The following is an 18,624-nucleotide window of genomic DNA, read 5'->3' as shown; positions in this document are numbered from 1 at the left end:
CTCCTAAACCCGATTTTTGTCCGGCGCGGTCCAATACGGTGTCCGGCGCCCCGAGCCCGTCCCCGCTACACAGGGGATGCTCCGGGGATGCCGGACACACCGAAAAGCGAGGCGAGCCGTGGCGGGACCGACGCGTCAGCTGCACAGGAAAAATTCGTTCACCGCTCCCGCCTAATCGCGCCTCTCCCGCCACATCGTGCCTCTCCCGCCGCGCATTTCTGCCATCCCAACACATTTGACCTATCCCGTCGATTCATTTCTCCCTCCCGCCGTCGCTACGCTGTTCCTCCCACCCGCCACCCTCTCCCCATCCATGGCGCCGCCGACTGCCCCTAAAAAAATGGCCAAGAAAGCGGCCAAGAAGCCGCCGGGCAATGAGACGAAAGGGGCGAAGGCGCCCTTCGCGAAGCCGCGGAAGGCGCCGGCTCCGAAGAAGAAGCCGGAAGGCTGGACCAATGATCAGTGGCATAAAGACTGTCTGCGCCGGAATATGTCGACGACGGAGCGGAAAGGACGGAGGGCGGCGCAGCTGGAGAAGAAGACATTGGCGGCGCGCGCGCACCAGCACGCGATGGCCGGGTGTATCGCTGCCACCAACGCGAGCCCATGGAGTACGACGTTGCCGCCGTACATTCCGGGAGTGATGTCCCCGTCGACATCCGGGTTCTACAACGACGGCCCCTCCACCACTCCCGGGTGCGTGACGCCAAACTTGTCGCCGTGGTACGAGGATGCGCTGCCTCATGGCCGTTTCAACCCCAACGCTATGTTCTACTCCCCAACGTACGAGCCAGGACCCGGTACGGAGGGCGCCCCGTTCAACGGTCGCAGGGGCCCGCTCGAATTCGACGGCGCCGGTGCTGAGGAGGAGGAGGACGAGGAGGAGGAGGGGGAGGGGGTGGAGGACGACGAGGTCGAAGAGGGCAGCGACGAAGAGGACGACGAGGGTGCCGGTGAGGATGCCGATGATATCGTGGAGGTTGACGCGGACGACGTGAGGAAGAAGAAGAGTGTACGGTTCTGGAGGATCTATGTATGTGCGAGTCGTGGGTGACGGTGAGCGATGACTCCATCATCGGCGCCAACCAAAAATACGGGAAGTATTGGGCGAGGATCAAGGCCGAGTTCGATGAGCGCAAGCTGATCAATAGCGACTACAACAAAGTGAAAATGAAGAGGAGCCAAAATGGAATGTCGATGCGATGGGCCATCAACCAGGCGTCGGTGAACATGTTCCATGGGTACCATCACGACTTAGAGATCAGAGGCGACAGCGGCGCCGACATCAGTCAACTAGTATGACTCTTTCTTACATAAACTGTAGCGCCTACATTGTGCTCGATGAAATGATTGCGCTTTCTTTGGTTAGTTTGATAAGGCCATGGATTTGTACTGGAAGAACTCGGATGGGCATAAGTCATTCGCGCTGATGCATTGCTATAGCAAGCTCAAGAAGGACCCCAAATGGAAGTTGACGTGCGTTTCGTTGTCGAAGGGGAAAGATGCCATTGATCTGGATGCGCCGCTGGCAACATTGGCAGGGCGCCCTATCGGCAACAAGGTTGCCAAGGCCGCCTTGGCCGATGTTGCGTCGTCCGAGAAGACGCAGGCGTCGCTCATGCAGTGCCTCGTCGAGGTCTCCTCGACCTTTCTCTCCCGTGACAAAAAGGCCGAGGAAAGGTGGGTGGCGCTGCTCAAGAGGCAAGATGAGAAGATGGAGCTGAAGAAACGCAAGGACGACATGTCCCACCTGAGAGCGTCGATAGAAGGAATGTCTCCCCATACGCGAGCGGCGCACAACTTCTTCAAAGGCTAGATCCTCAACGCCATCGAAGCTAAAATGGCGGCGGCCGAGGCAGCGGCCCCAACCCCGGAGCAAGAGCCGGCAGACGCGTCTGTGACAACATCCGCTACTACACCTGCATCGGCCTCTGCCTCGACGTCGACGACGGAGCATGCACACCGGGCAGATCACGACGATTTCATCGTGATCGACGGACCTACGTCGACTCAGGATGCGCCATCGGCGTCGGCTCGCCCAATCCCAACCCCTTCTTTTAATTCTTTCGTCGGCCTGTAATATGATCGCGCACCCAGTGACATAGGCATCTCCAATGGGCCTGCCGAAGATGGTACCCGAGGTTTACTGAAAGCCCACGACCCGAAGGATAAGAAGAATCGGAAGCCCAAATTATTATTAAGGAAAGCTAGAGTTGTATTAGGAAGCAATATTTGTAATCTTGCGGGATAAGTTGGAAACCCTCCCGGACTCTGTAACTTGTGTATTACGAATCCCTCGGCTCCGCCTCCTATATAAGGGGGAGTCGAGGGACAAAGAAAGCATCAAATCATTGTCTCACAAACCCTAGTTTTCATATCGTCGAGTACTTTTCGGCTGAAACCTTCGAGATCTACTTGCCCTCTACTTCCGACTAAAACCCTAGTCTACAATCTGTAGGCATTGATAAGTTAACCTCTTGTCACCCAGTATTTTGATCGCCACTACTCTGATCGCGGCGACTTCGGTGGGAACGATCTCTTTTGAATACAAACTATTTGAATTCCTTATTGGGGACGGTGTTTGGGGACGCGATTGGGGAGCGACGTCCCCCAAATACGGCACGAACAAAACTCATCCCCTAAACGCTCGATCCGAAGCTGTTTGGGGGACGGTTTGGAGGACGCGACGGGAGATGCTCTAATGCATCGTGGTATGCGTGAACATGCATAACTACATGAACACGCTGAGAAATGATGCATTGTAAAAGGTCCGCATGACTACATGCATAACTACATGAATACTGGCAATAGTAGGAAGTAACATACTAGTATCATTAATTAGCTTATAAATTTATTTTATCTTAAAAGATGTGATTCTACTAATCATAGGATTTGGATTTTTTTTGTTTCTTAGCCACTCATTTTCGGTGAGACATCCGTTCATTAAAGGCAACCATAATGTTTTATGGATTTAGGTTTACAAGTTATATATACGGAAGAAATACAAATATGTGTACGCTGGTAAGACCCACATCTTAAACTGGAAATGTCGGTACAAACAGAAGTTCGTTGCATTGAAATTTTGTCATTGAAGAGCCGGAGCGATTTAGAGGCCATATCTGTCCATTAAAAAGAACATTTTCAACATACACCAGCAATCTGTAAGTAATTTATATTCAAAACTGTTTCCAGCACTTTCAATACATTGCAAATAAACAATATTTTCAACATATATACTCTAGGAATCTTATCCTAACAACTAAGAATTTTATTATTTATACCCCCAGGAAAAAAACAAAAAACTCGGAAAATTATTGTTTTACCTCCAAAAACTTTCAAGAAAAATAATACACCTTGCTTCCAAATTAAAAATTAACTTAAAATTTTAATTCGAAAACTAGGAACAACAATGTCTATTCAGGAGACTAAAAATTTAGCTAATATCATAACCGAATTCACCATCAATAGAGTTCATCAAGACATGATTCTTAGAGAATCAAAATAGGGAAATAAGAAAATAGACATGGAGATCTGGCGGCTTCTCGACATCACCGTGGAAGAGCACCGTGCTCTCCTCGTCCGCGCTTTCCTAGGTATCCACCGGCGTGGCGCCCACAAGAAGCTCAGTGTCCATTGCCTCCATTAGCACATGCCTGGACCGTGCCCTCGTGAGAGGGATGTACAGTACTATGGGCTTGGCCTTGATTGACCCCGCGATCAACGCATCCTCGGACCGGTGCCAATGACATAGAGCTCGTCCCTGGCCTAAGTGACAGAGCACTGGAACCTCCCGCAGACCACGACCGGCGATTTACACAAAAATAACCCAAAAGTGGAAGAAAAGCACAGACTAACCCTCCGGCGAAACTATTTCACCAATCTAACCCTTTTGTGTGGCGCCCCTCCCACGGGCGCCACACATGCCCATGTGGCTCCCCTCCCGCCGGCGCCACACACCCAGCCCGACGTGGCCCCCTCGCCGCCGAGCCGGTGCGCCCGTCCGACGTGGCAGCATGTGTGGCGCCCCTCCCAACGGCGCCACACATGCCAACTTATATCATGTTTTCGGTCGAAAACATCCAGGGGCTCCGGAACGTCTGGGACTTAGCCGTTTTGCGAGGCTCGATGTGTGGCGCCGACGCCACGGGCGCCACACTAGCATGTGTGGCGCCGATGCCACGGGCGCCACACATCCACTTAAGTGTGACGCCCGCGCCCGCGCCCAGCCCGACCCGGCCAGCTTTCTTCTCTTCTCTCTCGTTCCTCCCGGGAAACCGCCGCCGCCGCCCGAGTCCCCTTCGCCCCCCACCAAATCGACCAAGCAATCGTCAGATCCGGCCGGCCAAGTCCTTCCTCCTCCATTCCTCAAGGTATTCCCCTTCGAATCCCTCACATTCATCCACTAATTTCATAGATCTTGCTAGATTTGCACATGAACCCTAGACATGGAAACTAGATTTGAAATGGCTATGTATGTGTTGAATGTGTATGTGTAGGAACCCTAGATATGTAGGAACCCTAGATATGTAGGAACCCTAGATGTGTTGAATGAAATTTTACATGTATGTGTTGAAATCCTTATGTATGTATGTGGTGAAAGGCAAAATTGGAGCTTAGCAAATGCATTCTATTGTCTTACATATGTCTATTATGTGCCTAGGAATGGTATGTCTTACGAAATTCATATGTGTGATGTATTTGGATATGAACTCTCATGTATGTGTGATGTATATGTGATTCGAAAGTTAGATATATTCTCATGTATTCTTGATGGAATAACTCATATTTGTTAGGAATGTATGTGTGATGGCTTATTTGGATATATTCTCATGTATGTGTTGCTCATATTTGGTATGAATGGCTCATAATATGTTGTATGTGTTGCTCATACATGTAGGATGGTGTGGCTTCCGGATGAAGAGTACGACAGGGAGCACCGGGCTGTTCATATGACGGAGAGGGGAACGGATCTTCACCCTTTGAAGATTCGTTACCATGGCACACCGGATATACCTTATGACGAGAGGTACACGGAGTTCATCCGGCCTACCGGTCTTATGCCGTTCATATCCCTTGTAAGTCGTGGGGGGCACACATGAACCCCTCGGCACTCACCGCCCTTGTCGACCGGTGGAGGCCGGAGACTCACACCTTCCACTTGAGGGCCGGCGAGATGGCCCCTACTCTCCGGGATGTTTCCATGATCCTTGGACTACCTATTCGGGGCGAGCCACCGTGTATGAACACAGCTTCGATGGGTGGCGCGGACAGATGGAGGACCTTATTGGCGGGGCTCCTCCGCCGCCGGAAAATCCAAAGGAGAGAGTTCCCGCCGGCGCGTCTTTCACTTGGATCGGAACTAACTTTGCGGAATGCCCCATAGAGGCCGACGAGGACACTCGGAGGACGTACGCCCGCGTGTACTTATGGTACATGATTTCCGGGACTCTCTTTCACGACGGTGGGGGTAAGCTGGCCCATTGGTGTTGGCTCGAAGGCGCTTACGGTGTTGGACGCCCGGTGGAGTTGGGGAACAGCGGCACTTGCCTACCTCTACCGGCAGGTGATGATTTGTTCTATGTACTATTTTCCTATAGTAGTGCGCTACACAAAGTAGTAACCAAATATCTTATGTACGCAGTTGGACGAAGCTTGTCGCAGGATCGGGAGCAAGACTTGTCGCAGGATCGGGAGCAAGACCGGGAGCGGCGGTATTGGTGGATGCATGCTCCTACTTTCCGTGTGGAGCTGGGACCGCCTATCGGTTGGGCGTCCCGGGGTACTCAACGAGACGCCATGGCCTCATTTCCTCACTTTCCTCGATCGGGAGCCCACTTGGGCATACCTTTGGGACAATGTCTCGGAGATGACGAGCGATCCAATGGTCATGTACGAGCAGTACACTCTGCGGAGTTGGACACTCTTACCGCTGAGCGAGTAACCGATCACCGCGGAGTTGCAATCCTAGTTTTGATTGATTCTACCGGCATCTACTAAATAATTGTATGCTGCAGGTGGAATGGGAGCCATATGGTAGCTACTACCGTATTGGCGCGGCGATGACCGACCTAAACCCCAAGTGCACGGAGGAGGCGCGGTTCGGCGTATGCGCTGCCCACTCATATGCATGTGGCTTGTTGAACACCACCAGCCGCAAAGAGTGATGAGACAGGTTTGGGCTGTATCGAGAGTGCCCACCAACGTGGCAAGACACGGACAAGGCGCTTCACGGTGTAAACTTCCGGAATCATGCGATGGAAGATTCTTGATAGAAGGGGTACAAACTAACTTGTTGATTCTTGCAGGCTTGATAGGCAGCGGCGAGAGGAAGATCACAAATTGGCCGATCCATCATAGCGGCCACATCACAACGTTCCAACATCGCTTGGAAGCGGCACGGAATGCTGACCCCGAGCGATTGTGCCTCACGACTTCACCGCTTTCAACAACTACCTCGAGTGGTTCCATCGAACACGCGTATCGAGTTAGTGAAGCGCGCGTATCGTCGGGAGATCTTGGACGACCCCATCCATTTCGATGAGGTTGGGCAAAGCCAAGCACGACACTTTTGCTCGCAGAGGGAGATCGACTTCTATTGCTTCCGAGCTGAACTTCGTGGTAATGGATTCTCTCACTAACTAGTACATCATCTAGATTGCCATGTGCTCGCTTAAATTGTGTATGCTATGTTTGTCACAGCGGGAGGAGATCCAAAAACCGCCGAGGAGTGCGAGACTATGTGGGACCAGAGCCACGGAGATGAAAAGCCTGTTTCACCGTTGCGGAATTTCATTAAGGTATGATCACCAACTTTGAATGTACACTATTATGTTCTGGTGGCTTTGTAACCGTGAGTTCCATGACGCAGAACACTGCACGAAAGATGCGGCGGTTAGCGAACTTGCTAGGTTGCCGCGAAGGCGAAATCCCTACATCCTCCTCTTCCGAAGAACATGTATGGACTATTTTGTTGCCGTGAAACATGTTCTTACTAATTTCAACTTTTGTAATCTCATGTGTTCATGTTTGTGCAGATTCCTCCCGAGGACGACCTAATTCCGAGTCAAGTCTGTACTTCCGAAGCGTACCTCCAAGCAACGGTCAGCTTACCGGCTGAAGCCAAGGGGCAAGGCTCCAAACCGGTACACTCCGGAAGATTATGTCAACCGAGGAAAGAAGGTTGTCACTGAGGAGGATGACGGGCCGCCGCGGAGATCAGCTATGTCGAGGATGAGGAACGACGAGCCGTTCTCTTCAGAGGAGGAGGAGGAGGAGGAGGAGGAGGAGGAGGAGGAGGAGGAGGAGCAGGAGCAGCAGCAGGAGCAGCCAAGGCAGCGGACGAAGAGGATGGCCGTCCGGAAGCAGCCCACGAGGACGGCACGTCGAGGACGCTACTAGGATGTGCTACGTGTTGTTGTGAACTCTATATTCATAAGTATCGATTTGTGAACCCTATGTCATTTCGAACCATGGTCTGTAATGCTACTTGTTGTTCGAATGTGACGTATGAAGTGTTATATGTGTCTGTCATGAAATTTCTACTTGTTGTATCCAATGTTGTACTCGTAACTGTTGGAGTTTGGTAGGATTTTTCATGTTTTCAACACAAGTCCATGTGTGGCGCCCTTCACACTGGCGCCACAAGTGCTAGTGTGGCGCCCGTGGCATCGGCGCCACACATGCCAACTTGTTTGAACCATTGGGTCCAAAACATACTGTGGGACAAATCCTCTGGGACTTAGCCGTTTTGCGAGGCTCTATGTGCGGCGCCCGTGCCATCGGCGCCACACATGCTAGTGTGGCGCCCGTGTCATCGGCGCCACACATCGAGCTCGCAAAACGCCTAAGTCCCAGAGGATTTGTCCCACGCGATGTTTTAGGGGATTCCAAGTGCATGTGTGGCGCCGTTGGGAGGGGCGCCACACATGCCGCCACGTCGGGACGGGCGCACCAGCTCGGCGGCGAGGGGGCCACGTCGGCTGGGTGTGTGGCGCCGGCAGAGGGGAGCCACATGGGCATGTGTGGCGCCCGTGGGAGGGGCGCCACACAAAAGGGTTAGATTGGTGAAATAGTTTCGCCGGAGGGTCAGTCTGTGCTTTTCTTCCACTTTTGGGTTATTTTTGTGTAAATCGCCACCACGACCGCCTTGACCCACCGTGACCGTTGCGCGGCCACGTCGAGCGCGTGCACGGCCGCCGTGCTAGCGCCCTCCGTGCCTCTTCCGCCGTCCCCTTCGACCCCGATGAGGAACAACCGCAACACGCACCTCGCGGGAAGCTTCGAGTCGCTCCTTGTCGTGGCGCTCCGCCGTGCCCCCAAGATCCGAACGCGCTCGTCGAGCTACTTTTGAACGGCGCAATTGGCGGCGGCCTCGGGGGATGTTCGCAATTCTACGCAGACAACCGCCCTGTCCCTAGGATCCGAACGAGATCGCCTAGCTCATTAGCATTAGCAGCCTCGGGGGACTCGTTGATGGCGATCACAACGAGCCCGACCAGCAGCGTATCATGTACCTTGCGGGAAGCTACGAGCCGTTGCTTGATGCGGGGCTCCGCCCTGCCCCCAAACGCGCTAGCTGAGCTACTTTCGAAAGACCCCGAAGGATGTTCACTCTTCCACGCGAGCGTTCGCTCTGCCCTAGGATTCAGACGTGCTCGCCGAGCTCCTTCCGACAGTGCTGGCGGCATCGGCCTCAGGAGACTCATGGGCGGCGACCATGACGAGCCCGGTTGGTGGGGAGGAGGTGGAGCCTGGAGAGTAGATGAGGAAGAGACTAACATTCTTGCCGGCTGGTGCAAGAACAACTAAATAGGAGGAAGAGTTGAGCCCGATAAGCTTCGGCGAATCTTATCTTCGCTAGCTAGCTGTCGTCGGGTTGGGGAAGAGAATGATGCATGGACTTCATTAAATAGCCTCTCACTATACATATCAGTGGTCGACCAGTACATAATTTAACTTGGGTGGTAAATTTGCTAACTCTGGTCCACCTATCATAGTATCCTACATGAGCAGAATACTAAACACTACTTCACGAAATACATATGTAACAGACTAAATACGAACTATGCAGTGATCCATGAGGCACGCGTCATCCATTAACGTCGGTGAGCACAACACGTGTGAGTATCAATGCATTTTCCGAGGATCTCCGGATCATCATGGAGCTTCATTGGTCATCGGTAGTTATCCCTTCATCTTCATCTCGGGGACAGACACGGTCTTCTTGACCCATTTGGCGGCTTCCCGTCCGCAACCAACGACACCAGGCAGGCTCAGGGAGGAGCGATATCGGTGGCGCGCCGTCGACTGGAGGTTGAAGACTAAGGGAATCTCACAAATTTTATTGGTCTGTTCGATGTTTCTTTTAATAGTAGGGTTCTTTTCAAAAAAAAAACATTGGATGTACTTTTATATTGCTAAGTTAACTTACTCCAAGCAGAGATCAATGATAAATTTTGGATTTCAAACTCAGATAACCATGTTCAACTGATCCTGTAAAAACAGTAAAAAGCGTGCTCCTGGTCCACATGTCACAGACCGATCATTCGCGCCGTTCTGAATCCCGATCCAAAGGCAGACCGAGATCTCATCTCGCCTCGTGCGCACCACCATACTCCTCCGGCCGGCCGACCGGTGCCTCCCCATTTCAGAGCTCAACCTTCGCCGCACCCTCGTCGTCTCCACCGCGCCCCAAACCCTACCACCGCCGACCGATCCCAATGGCCACCCACCACCGGCCCCTCCACGCGCTCCTCGGCGGCGGCGCAGGTACCTCGCTCAACTCCCCGTTCTCCTCTCCCAATGCTCTCCCATCCCCCGCCGATCTACGACTCACCCATCTCCCCCGCTCCTCCTCCAGTCGCCGACGTGCTCCTGTGGCGGCGGCGGAACGTCTCCGCGGCGGCCGTGGCGGGCGCCACGGTCGTCTGGTTCCTCTTCGAGCGCGCCGGGTACAGCCTCCCCTCGGTCCTCTCCAACGCCGTCCTCCTCCTCGTCGTCATCCTCTTCTTCTGGGCCAAGTCCGCCTCCCTGCTCAACAGGTTGGTGCTGCCTTACCGTTTTCTGCTCTGCCGGCTCGCTCCTATCTGCTCGCAGCGCCTTGCTTGAGATCTGATCTAGAACTGAATTCTGCTCTATGTTGCTGTACTCCTATGCTGTGTGATCACCGATGCGTACTTTGCTTGAGATTATGGCCGGAATTGGCGTACTTACTCTCTAGCAGACGTTGTACCACTTTGTCTAGGCCATCTTACTGCTGATTATTTTTGGTGGATTGGTCAAACTAAAGCTGTCGAGTAGGTTCGCTAGAACTGAAATGTGCCCTGCTTTGCTATTGTCATGTGCTCTGAGGTCGCTGGCGCGTATTGTCTATAGATCCTGAGCGAATTTGGAGTAGTTTTGTACTAATTATGTTCAAGCAGATGCTGTATCACCTCGTATAGGGTATACTGCTGCTGATCTGTCATCTCTGTGGTGGATTCTGGTTTGTTCAAATAAAAGTTTGTCCAGTAGGTTTGCTACAGTGGAGATTTCCTTGCTTTGGGAACGTTGGCCTGAACACTTTGGAATTTGGTTGTTGTTTGAACTTGATCTCTAAAAGATGTTTGAGTCTTAGAGAGTGTCAGAGGTTTGATCTGTCTGTCCATTCAGTATGCCAAGCATCTTCTAATTTACCCTTGTCTACCACATTAGTTATTATGCACTTATATGTTCCCTTCTCCACAAAGTAAAGACTAATGAGGTTGCTTTGCTTTACAGTTAAGTTGTGATAGCAGTTTGATATTACTTTTGCTAGCACATGCTGTTTTTCTCCGTAGCTTGTAGTTATGCTTTATGGGCAACTCTTATGGAAACGTCCTCTCTGTGTTTCTGTAGTAATTTGTGTTAAGTACTCCATCTTTGTCTTTTGACCTGGATTGTGATCCATAACCAGCTTCAGGAGCTTGTTGAATTTGGCAACACAATGTTTTACTGTTAACTTGGTTAGGCCTAGTTATAAACTTATAATCTCTATACTAATCCATCTTACTTAAGTATTCTGCAGGATTGTTTTTTTTACCTCATTTATGCAATATCGCGTTAACAGATTATTGTTTGCAGGCCTCTCCCACCAATTCCTAATCTAGAGGTATCGGATGTGGTTGTTAAGAAAGCTGCAGATCGGGCTCTTGTATGGATAAACAGGTTGTTGGCTGTTGGCCATGATATTGCCATCAAGAGAGATAGGACAGTTTTTATACAGGTGTCTCTCTTATACACACATATTTGTTTCTGTCTGTGCACGTTCTTACTTCCACACCCACACACACACACACACATTTCTCTCTATACTTGTACCTAATGTATGATCTTGTCTCATGTTCTGCTCGGCGCAAAAGGTTATACTAGCTCTATGGGTGGTTTCATGTATTGGAATGCTCTTCAACTTCTTTACGCTCATTTACATTGGTGAGTTATAGTGAATTTGCTTCCTTGTGATGGCCCCATGGATTTCTTGTATTTGGATCTGCTATTCTTTCATGATAGTTCTTGCGTATATATACTAAGCCTATGTTGTTTTGGCTTTTTTCTAGGAGCAATACTTTCTCTGTTGGTCCCCCCGTTCTATGAGAGGTACCAGGATCTTGTTGATGAAAAGGTTGGTTTAGCACACAAGGTTCTGTCAAGGCACTTCGATACCATCATTAGCAAGACCGGACAACCAGACAAACAAAAGAAGGCTGAGTAAGAAATATGCAAGGTCCATTTTGGTGAGTTCTTACATCAACTTGATTTTTTTCACATGTGCTAGCTATATACTTCCTCTGCTATTTCAAAGTGGACTAGATATGGACCAAAATGGGTGAACCTACACGGTTACAAACTAAAGCACGTCTAGGTACAAGCATTTAGAAAAAAAGCTGAAAGGTCTTACATTAGTGAACGGAGGGAGCTATAAATTCAGTGGTCCAATCTAATTGCTTCTAAGTTATTCATCTTAAGTATATTTGTGGATGTAGTTAACACTATGTGTGACTGGCATTTGTACAATGTCTCTTGGGATCATAAGTTTGTGCAATGGTTCAATAAAACCAAGAAGGTGCTCTAAAAGGGAATTCAGTTGCCATTGCTTTATAGTTTCTGGTCCAATCTATGGACAGCAGGCATGAAAAGTGAAGTGATGAAGGGTTATAAAAAATGTGGGGCCTAGAGAGTAGAGACTAACATGTAATTGATGGAAGTATTTGAACTTGTTTGGGGCATAATGCTGTCTACTCTTCTTGAGCGGGCTTCTGTGACATGATTAAGTTGAAGGAAGAGGTGCAATTAGTCAGTTCTAAAATTGAATAAAACTGTCTATTGTTGGTTCTGAATATATGAAAAATCATGTTGGTATATCTTTAAGTTATTAACATCAATCAGTCGTGTGGCCCCAAAAATTATTAAGTAGCTGTATGACCGTAACTTGTGCTGCTGACTCAGTTTTTTTATCCATTATGATACTCTTACCACTGTAGCTTCTCTGGGTAGTCAGTTAGTCACATATCGTCAGAGAAAATTTTAACGAATTGCCACCACCAGTTACTTTGCGCAAAATGCAAGTCTGGCTAGTCCATCAAACCAGTGTTGTCTGAAACTAGATTCCTCAGTCCTTCGAATCCGTGTTGGTTCTTTCAAGTTTCTGCTCCATTTTAATCTTCTGGTAAACATTGCTCATTTCTGTTTATGAACCCATATATCACAATTTTAGGTGTTCTATTATTATTGAGTTTTCTTCTCGTCTTTCCAGAAAGATTTGTCTGCTGGATAAAGTAATAGGAAGCCTTATGCAATTTATTTGTGCTTTACAGAATTGCATTGTTTTATGCAAGATATCTGAATCCAATTTGTGTGCTATTCAAATAAAACGATGAAAGATGTAGTTAACAGCATTGCTTGCCCATACTTCAATCCCAGTGACAGCATGTGAACCATTCTGAATACATGCGCTCACTGATACAAGTGCATGTTTTTAATGTTACTCTCGAAATGGCAAGTTTTCATTCAGTCATATGTAATTTATATATGTTCTGAAATATCATCATCGTTTTCCTGACAATTGCTATGGTTCTTAATCATGCTTTTTTTTTTCTTCTTTTGATTATCAGGAAGATCTTCAGTTGTCTAGTGCAGTTGGCCTCATCCTCAGAGTCTCCATACCCGGGAACCATCACTGAAAGTACTTATGGATATCCAGGACGTAATGCTTGATTGCTGATACGTGTGTTTAGATGATGCTCTCGATATGAGAAATGTAATGATTTGTATATTTTTTCCATATGAACATGAAACATGCAGAGGTTTACCATGGGTGCACCTTCGTCCCTTTTCTCTCAATGTCACCCCCTCAACCTCTATGCGGGGTACTGTTGCTAACATATGCAAATGTGGTCTCAGCGTGTGCCTTTGATTCTAATTGTTTGTTCCGTAGATTGTAACCAACGAATTGGGGGATGTTGACCTTGGCAGCTTATTGGGCATCAAACTGTTATTTGGCATGTTCGTCGTGTTAAGTCACCTTTAGCTTGTCAGTATCAGGTCGCATCAGGATTCTGAAACCAATATGGGTAGTTGTCCTGGAAAGGTACCATACGTAGCTGGAGTATTCTATATTGTATACTTTATAATACATTTGCAATGCGTGCTCCCCGTGGTTGAACTTCACAGCACTTTTTGAACAAGCAATCATGGCTCACTAGATTAATCTAAAGATATATCCAGCTCAAAGGTCGTTAACTGACGACATATTTATCTATCGTTCATACATGCTTTACTGTGGAAAGCTTTCCAGTTGTTCAACAAAAAGGTTCCTCAATTTGTGGTCTTTGTTTGTCTTTACACATTGTTCAGTTATATTTTTGGTAGGACGCTGGGTGTTTGTGACGGTTTGGTAGTAGTATGATGGAGGCAAAGCAGCAACTAACAATTGTCGTGGAGTGCCAGATACTACCTACGAGTATCAGTGTCAATAGCTCAGCATTAGGGGACGTCAATTGGCAGTCCAAACTTCCAACTATGACATCTATCCTGGGTGGGGACTGCCGTAGCATAAAAACCTTGATGCCACTTGTGTTGGTTGCCAAATGTAGGGTCCTTGGCAATAAGAAATGAGTGCCTCCTAATCCACTATATGGGAGCAGTTTGCATATCGTCAGGAGCTTTCTTGTTTAGCCCAAGTTTTGCAATGTGTAGCCCTGTATTTCTTTCTGGGTGAGGCATCTTTATTTTGTTTTGTTTAGAGTACTCAGCCCCACACGCCGATATCTGAGAAGCATCGGTATCCCACATTGTGATTTGTGAAGGAGTAGCTTGTTAGTGGCTCCAATCATGCTAACAAGAACAAAGCAATGAGAACAAGTGCACACACAACATTATCATGTAGCTACCCTTCTCCGGTGCCAACCATTCTGCAGACGACATTGCTTTCCTCACTGACCATGGAATCCTCAGGTCAAAAATATTTGACCACATTGTAACTAGCCAATGCACCTAAATTGTATCTAGTAGACATGATTTAGTACATTTAAATTTAAATAAATATATAACATCCTTTTCGGGGCAGAGGTAGTAGAATTTTACATGGGTTCTACTTCTGCCCGGGTGATCGGCGAGATTCCGTTAGGATGGAGATGGGGCCGATCATGTTCATGCCATAGGTTTCGTTGATGCACTCTGCTTAAGGGTGTCAAGTGGGATCCCACTTTTATCCCACTTGTAGTATAATTTAACTTTTTTAGTACAAATTTTGACATCAAAATTTGAACTACATAGTACAAAATGACATCCCACTGGGATCCCACCTTGACACCCTAACTCTGCTCTGCAATGCACTCCACGCTTCTGCTCGTAATTCTTCTCCTACCGCCTACCAAGACCAGTTAACCGCCAACCCCACTACCGTGATCTGTGCCACTTAGCTTCTCCCGTTTCCCACATCTTTCCGTTTCGCCTTCGCTAAGCTATATTCACTCGTGCCCACCTCCACTTCGTGTGTCGTTGCTGCTTGCGTATCGCTCCATGGCGCCAGCCACAGCCCCGCCTCTCTCTTCTTATACCCGCCGGCAGCCGCCATTATCCAGGGACGGGAGAAGCAGAGCCGTGTCGACAATGGCGGTTCGAGTGCCAAACCATGCACTCGTTCTTGCATTGGTGGTTGTGCTTGCCACGGCGCACGACGTAGCAAGTGCAACCGAGAGCTCCAGCCGCACTCGATCTGCTGAAGGGACGAGCGGCGGCAATGCGCCATCGACGACGGTGTCGTTGGTAGGGTGCGGGTGCGCGCCGTCGCGGTCGTCGACGGGGTCGCTGAAAGGCTGTCCATGCTCGCCGCCGCCTCCGCCGGCGTGCCCGCCTCCTCCGCCACCACCTCCTCCCCCTCCTCCGCCTGCGTGCCCACCACCTCCCCCACCGCCTCCACCAGCGTGCCCACCGCCGCCTCCGCCGGCGTGTCCGCCGCCATCGCCGGCACCGGAACCGTGGGACTTCGAGAACGAGAAGCTGAGGGCGCTGTACCCGGTGATCCACGCGTTCAAGGATACGATCACGTCCGACCCGCTGGGCGTGACGGCGACGTGGGTGGGCAAGGACATCTGCGCCAGCCACAGGAACGGCACCGCCTACAAGGGCTTCTACTGCGACTTCCCTCCCGACGCCAACACCACGCTCACCGTCGCCTCCATCGACTTCAACGGCTTCCACCTCTGCGCGCCCACGCTGGCGGGCTTCATCGACGCGTTCCCGGACCTGGCCCTCTTCCACGCCAACTCCAACAACTTCTCCGGCGACCTCCCGGACCTCACCCACCTCCGCTACTTCTACGAGCTCGACCTCTCCAACAACGCCTTCTCCGGCGCCTTCCCGGCCTCCGTGCCGCCCCTCGGCGGCCTCCTCTTCCTCGACCTCCGCTTCAACGGCTTCGCGGGCGAGGTGCCGCCCCCGGTCTTCGGCATCTCCGTCGAGGCGCTCTTCCTCAACAACAACGGCTTCTCCGGCCGCATCCCGGACACCTTCGGCAGCACCACGGCGCAGTACCTCGTGGTGGCCAACAACCGGTTCACCGGCCCGATCCCTAAGTCCATCTTCAACGTCTCCGGCACGCTCTCCGAGGTGCTCTTCCTCAACAACGACCTCTCCGGGTGCCTGCCGTACGAGATCGGGCTGGTGGAGGGGCTCACGGTGTTCGACGCCGGGGGCAACCGGATCAGGGGCCCCATCCCGCTCTCCTTCGGCTGCCTCGCTGACGTCGACGCGCTCAACCTCGCCTCCAACCAGCTCTACGGCCACGTCCCCGACGTGCTCTGCTTGCTCTACAAGACCGGCAAGCTCACCAACCTCTCGCTGTCGGACAACTACTTCCACTCCGTCGGCTATCACTGTTTGGAGCTGGTGAGGGCTCGGGTGCTCGACGTGCGCCGGAACTGTATCCCCGGGTTCCCCGGGCAGCGGCCGCCATTCGAGTGTGCCCTGTTTTACGCCGACCCGAGAAACCACTGCCCCTTCATCCCGCACATCCCGTGCGACCTGCCGGGGTTCAAGCCGCCGGCCATTGCGACGTTGCCGGCGGGGAAGGGCGTGGTGCATGGCTATGGAGAAGGGAGTGGCGGTGGGAACTGACGTAAGTGGCATGGTTAGGTGAAGTGCACATGAAAAGAACAAAAGCGAAGGATCCATATAGTTTGATCTTTGATTATTTTTTAAAGTGTTTTTATGTCGTTCTGATCAGATGATTGTGTTGCCTGACGAATAAGTTCAGCGTTGTAATTAAAGATACCCGAGAGTCTCCGAGTCAAATAACTGCCTACCGAGCACGGTGAAGTAGAGTCAAATGAGTCAACTCTCAGTTGTAGCTACATTTGCAACTGAAAAAACTCAGTTGCAATCTAACTTGCAACTTATATACACGAATCATAATGCAAATCAAACGATGTAGAAATTAACTGAGGCACGAAGTTCTCATCTAGTTAATAACTAGCAAATCCATATAGATCATCTAGTTCGGCCCCTATGGCTCAACATATGATGGAATGCACTATTCACAAAAAAACAAGGGGTCGGTAGTAAATCAATTTATGTAGAACCTAATTGAAATTACTCTGCCACTAAGTTATATAGTTATCCGACCACTAAGTTATAATTTTTTGAGAGGGGAGTTTCCTTTAGAATATTTATCTAAAACTTGTGATTTTTCCTAAACTACATATTTCGAAGTGAGCTATATATAAAAATTGGCACGCACATACATACATACATACGTGCAAAAAATTATTTAAATTTTTTTGAGGTCTGAAAAAACAGATATTTGGCCCACACCGTAAACCGGGTTCAACAAGATCTACTGCGTATTTCCAGGTCGCTGGCCTAGCTTTAAAAAAAAGAGCAGCTGAGGCCGCACACATATGGGCCTATGGCCGGTGCACGCATGCCATTGCTAGGTCAATATTCATGCTTCATTTGATTCATATTAATTGACTCAATTTTATCTAAATATGAATGTATTTAGTTAACAAACGCATCTAGATACATCCAAATCAACACGAAGTTGCGTCAATTAATTTAAATCGAAAAGAGTGTATTTTTTTCTATAAAATTGTTCAAACCGTAGAGGATGTGGATATTTGACTAAATTTATAGACATATTTATTAAAATTGAGGGAGTAGCTCAGATGCATGAACATTCACGCATGCATGGCTTGCTGACCCTAGCTCGCTTAGTTACACTAGTAGGAGATATAGCCTATAACAGACAAAATAGTGGCAACGCACGTCTAATAAGTCACGCCGCTGGTCTTTGCTGCTAATTGTCTATTGGCAGCGTGGTGAAGTATTCGGACACCGTTGCTACGATGGGCCCCAGTGGCTAGGCCCACACATAAAAGGGACGCATAGTGATGCATGTAAAATGTATGTATGAACTTTATCGTTTGTTGACACATATTCTCACATATTTGTAACATATATGATGCTATATGCATGTTTTATATTTTTTCAGGATTTACCAATGATCCACTGTATTTTGGTTATAGCTGAGGGGAAAAATCTTGTTTTATGTATTTTTTAACTTTCAGGAACTTAAACGAAGTTAAATTGAGCTAGAATTTCGAGAATGCCAATATTTCATCAAGAGAAGCATCTAAAGCACTTGGACCCCACGAGATGAGTCAGGAGGGCCAAAAGAGGCATGGTGGCGCACCTAGTCAGGGGGGCGCCACCCATGCTCTCCCCCTCCCTCGACCGTTCGATTCGATTGATTCTTTTGCCTACGGACCCCATCTAACCTAAATACCTCTATATAAATGACTCCCGAGGCTTCTTCGAGGGGAGCGCAGCAAAACACAAAAACACAAAAACAGAGCCAGAACTAGCGAAGATTGGAGGGGGAAACTCTGCCAGAGTCATCGTCGGAGGGATCTCCACATTTTTCAACGTCTCCGTCATAATCACCAGGATGAATAGGGAGTAGTCTACCTCTGGAGTATGGGTTTGTGGCAGTAGTTTGATCTATTTCTCTCTTCTTCTTCATATATCTAGTACCATATGAGCTGCCTAACATGATTATGGTCATATAGTAATTCCTATGTGGTGGATCTTTATTCTATGATACTGATA

At 49.3% G+C, this 18,624-nt stretch overlaps 2 protein-coding genes across 2 annotated transcripts; both read left to right on the top strand.

Annotated features, from left to right (window-relative positions):
- Nucleotides 1-9,712: 9,712 nt before the first annotated feature.
- LOC124676663 (reticulon-like protein B11) lies at nucleotides 9,713-13,474 on the top strand. Its single transcript, XM_047212704.1, has 6 exons — nucleotides 9,713-9,768; nucleotides 9,860-10,040; nucleotides 11,101-11,242; nucleotides 11,379-11,448; nucleotides 11,574-11,750; nucleotides 13,128-13,474. Exons 1-5 carry the CDS (start codon nucleotides 9,720-9,722, stop codon nucleotides 11,726-11,728), a joined length of 597 nt encoding a protein of 198 aa, XP_047068660.1. The 5' UTR covers nucleotides 9,713-9,719; the 3' UTR covers nucleotides 11,729-11,750; nucleotides 13,128-13,474.
- Nucleotides 13,475-15,126: 1,652 nt separating this feature from the next.
- LOC124670906 (uncharacterized protein At4g06744-like) lies at nucleotides 15,127-16,754 on the top strand. The gene has a single exon (XM_047207369.1). The coding sequence runs from the start codon at nucleotides 15,127-15,129 to the stop codon at nucleotides 16,630-16,632; it is 1,506 nt and encodes a 501-aa protein (XP_047063325.1). The 3' UTR covers nucleotides 16,633-16,754.
- Nucleotides 16,755-18,624: the final 1,870 nt, after the last annotated feature.

The sequence above is a fragment of the Lolium rigidum genome, chromosome 7 (genome assembly GCF_022539505.1).
Source record: "Lolium rigidum isolate FL_2022 chromosome 7, APGP_CSIRO_Lrig_0.1, whole genome shotgun sequence".
NCBI lineage: Eukaryota > Viridiplantae > Streptophyta > Magnoliopsida > Poales > Poaceae > Lolium > Lolium rigidum.
This window is presented reverse-complemented; position numbering and strand designations above follow the sequence as displayed.